General features: G+C 56.5%; 1 protein-coding gene across 1 annotated transcript in view; it reads right to left on the bottom strand.

Annotated features, from left to right (window-relative positions):
* The window catches only part of DSTYK (dual serine/threonine and tyrosine protein kinase), a 65,038-nt gene extending 63,731 nt beyond the window's left edge, over positions 1–1,307 (bottom strand). The window contains exon 1 of the mRNA XM_015419342.1: positions 898–1,307. Coding sequence (XP_015274828.1) covers positions 898–1,189 — 292 coding nt within the window. The 5' untranslated portion in view covers positions 1,190–1,307. The remainder of the gene's footprint in view (positions 1–897) is intronic.
* Positions 1,308–2,242: the final 935 nt, after the last annotated feature.

The raw sequence follows: 2,242 nt of genomic DNA, 5'->3' as shown, positions 1-2,242 counted from the left end.
TTCCATGACTTCCCCTTCTGTTTGCCAAGGAGTGATGGGGAGAACGGCGGGCTGGCTGGCTGGGGACGCGGCTGCTTCAGCGGTGAAGCAGGTGAGGCGAACAGCGGCGCGCTTTGGTAGCACATGGGCTTTGGGGGGGGGAGGCGAACTTTGGTGCCCCATCCAGGGCCTGCCACTCGCCCCATCCAGGGCCCGGCGCTCTAGGTGAATGCCTAGTTCGCCTAGCGGGTGAGCCGGCAGAGCAGACTATGCAATTGTCAAGCGGCAGTGGTGTCACTCTCATCAAGCATGCCCCCAAGGAAACTGGCTATCCTCCTTAAAAAGAGAGACAGAGAAGAACTTCATGCAAACACGCACACGCAAAGGCACAACAGCTTCCTATTCAAAACCAGCATGTTTGGCAAGCCTAACGGAAAAAGGCAACGCTTAGGCCCTCGCTTCTCTCCTTGGTTTTGGCCAGCTTGCTAGAGCACATACCTGCCGAAACACACACCCGGTTCCCAACGGTTAATCCAGACATCCCCACCATCACACATTAGCTTCCCATCAGTTACATCCCTTCAACTGCTGCAGATCCCCCTCCCATCCCATCCCAGGAAAGTCAGCGCTCCTCAAGACTGGCAGCCAAACGTGAAACGGGAATCCAGCTGGAATAAATTAGTTAATTTTTAAAATGCCGCTGTTACGGAAAAACACGGCTACCCATACGGGATACACCGGCCGGTGCTGCACGGATTGCCTAACGAGGGGGAATTCCGCCATGCGTGGGCTTTTCCCGCTTCAGGGATGACAAAACCCGCCCCTGATGGGGGTTCGCCCTGCCGTACCGTGGAGCTGGAAGCCCAACACAGATGGTCTCCCCTCCTCCCGACGCCCCCTACCCCCAGGGTGCCTTACCGGCTTGCAGGGAGGCACCCCCACCACTAGGGGCACTAGTATCAAGGGATGAGGGGGCGGGCTGTGGTCGAGGCGGCTCCTCCCCGGCGGGCCCAGTGCCAGAGATGGGGAAGACGGCGAGCCCTTGGGAGTACTTGATGTCGCGGAAGAAATTCTTGGTGTCGCGCAGATTGTGCTGCAGCCGCCCCAAGTGCCGGTTGTAGTGCCCGAACGTCCGACACAGCTCGCGGCTTAACCCGCCACCTCCACTGACGGAGCCCCGGACCGAGGAGACTTCCCAGCTCCCCGACATGTCGTCCTCCGGGGCGTCCGTCTCCGAGTCCTCTCCCCACCACGTCGGGGACTCGGACACTGCCAGGCTGCTGCTGTCACCGCGCGGGCCCCAAGCTCGGTCGCCCAGTCCCCTGTCAGCAGCGCCGCACCGAACCGCACTGCGCACGGAACGGAACCTTTATCCGGGCGCTCCGGCGGGGAGGGGGAGGCGGCCGAGGGGCGGACCCCATTCTCTTCCCTTGATCGCTTTGCACTGTGGGGAATGTAGTCACGTTAACAGAAGCTGGCGCTCCCTCTGTGAGCTGAATGGCAGCATTGCAATGCCTTTATTTGCGATAAAGAAGATGCTATGAACTCCTTCCCGAAATGTACTATGGGATTTGTAGTCGTGAATTGGAATTCGGTTTGATGAGCACTTGGCCCATTTGAGAGAAAGTCGGGAGATGAGCCCTTGAATGTAATGCATAGATATAAAGTGGATTTAAGTATACTTGAGAGAAAGAGAATCTTCTAGGGTTTGAGAAAACTTGGGGAGTTTCTAGGGAGTCTGATTTGGTTTTCAAAGGGAAAAGAAAAACCGTGATCTAAGGGTGTTTCTTGCTGAGAACGAACTTCTTTGTGCAGTCTCCCCACTATTTTATACTAACCACTATATAAGGAGGTGTCTTAGAATCATGGGTTTAGAACTGTAATGTATCCGCCATTACCACGTGCGCGACTGTTGGGCCATGCGGTCAAGCACAACCCCAGAGCTTCGTTCCTGTAGAACAATAGCGGAGCGAATCCTAGCCCGCACCAACCAGAGGGCCAGGTCCGTGGCCGAGAGCCAATGGGACTCTCGGCCACTGTAAATAACCTATTATACCGGCCTGCGTGCCGGGATCTTCTGTCTTGTTCTTGCTCTAATAAAGTACTCCCTGCTGAATCACTCAACGTTTCCGAGTACGTTTCATTGGCGACGAAGGTGGGATTCTACCCTTCCTGAGCAAGACCCGGAGGAAATCAAGCACGCACCGAGCTCCGATCAAGATAGCTGCGCCGCCGCTCGTCAGATCACCGCTCTCCGCGCCTC

Source organism: Gekko japonicus, unplaced genomic scaffold, assembly GCF_001447785.1.
Source record: "Gekko japonicus isolate JY-2015 unplaced genomic scaffold, Gekko_japonicus_V1.1 scaffold276, whole genome shotgun sequence".
Classification (NCBI taxonomy): domain Eukaryota; kingdom Metazoa; phylum Chordata; class Lepidosauria; order Squamata; family Gekkonidae; genus Gekko; species Gekko japonicus.
The sequence above is the reverse complement of the archived record's forward strand: the minus strand, read 5'-3'. Positions and strand labels throughout refer to the sequence as shown.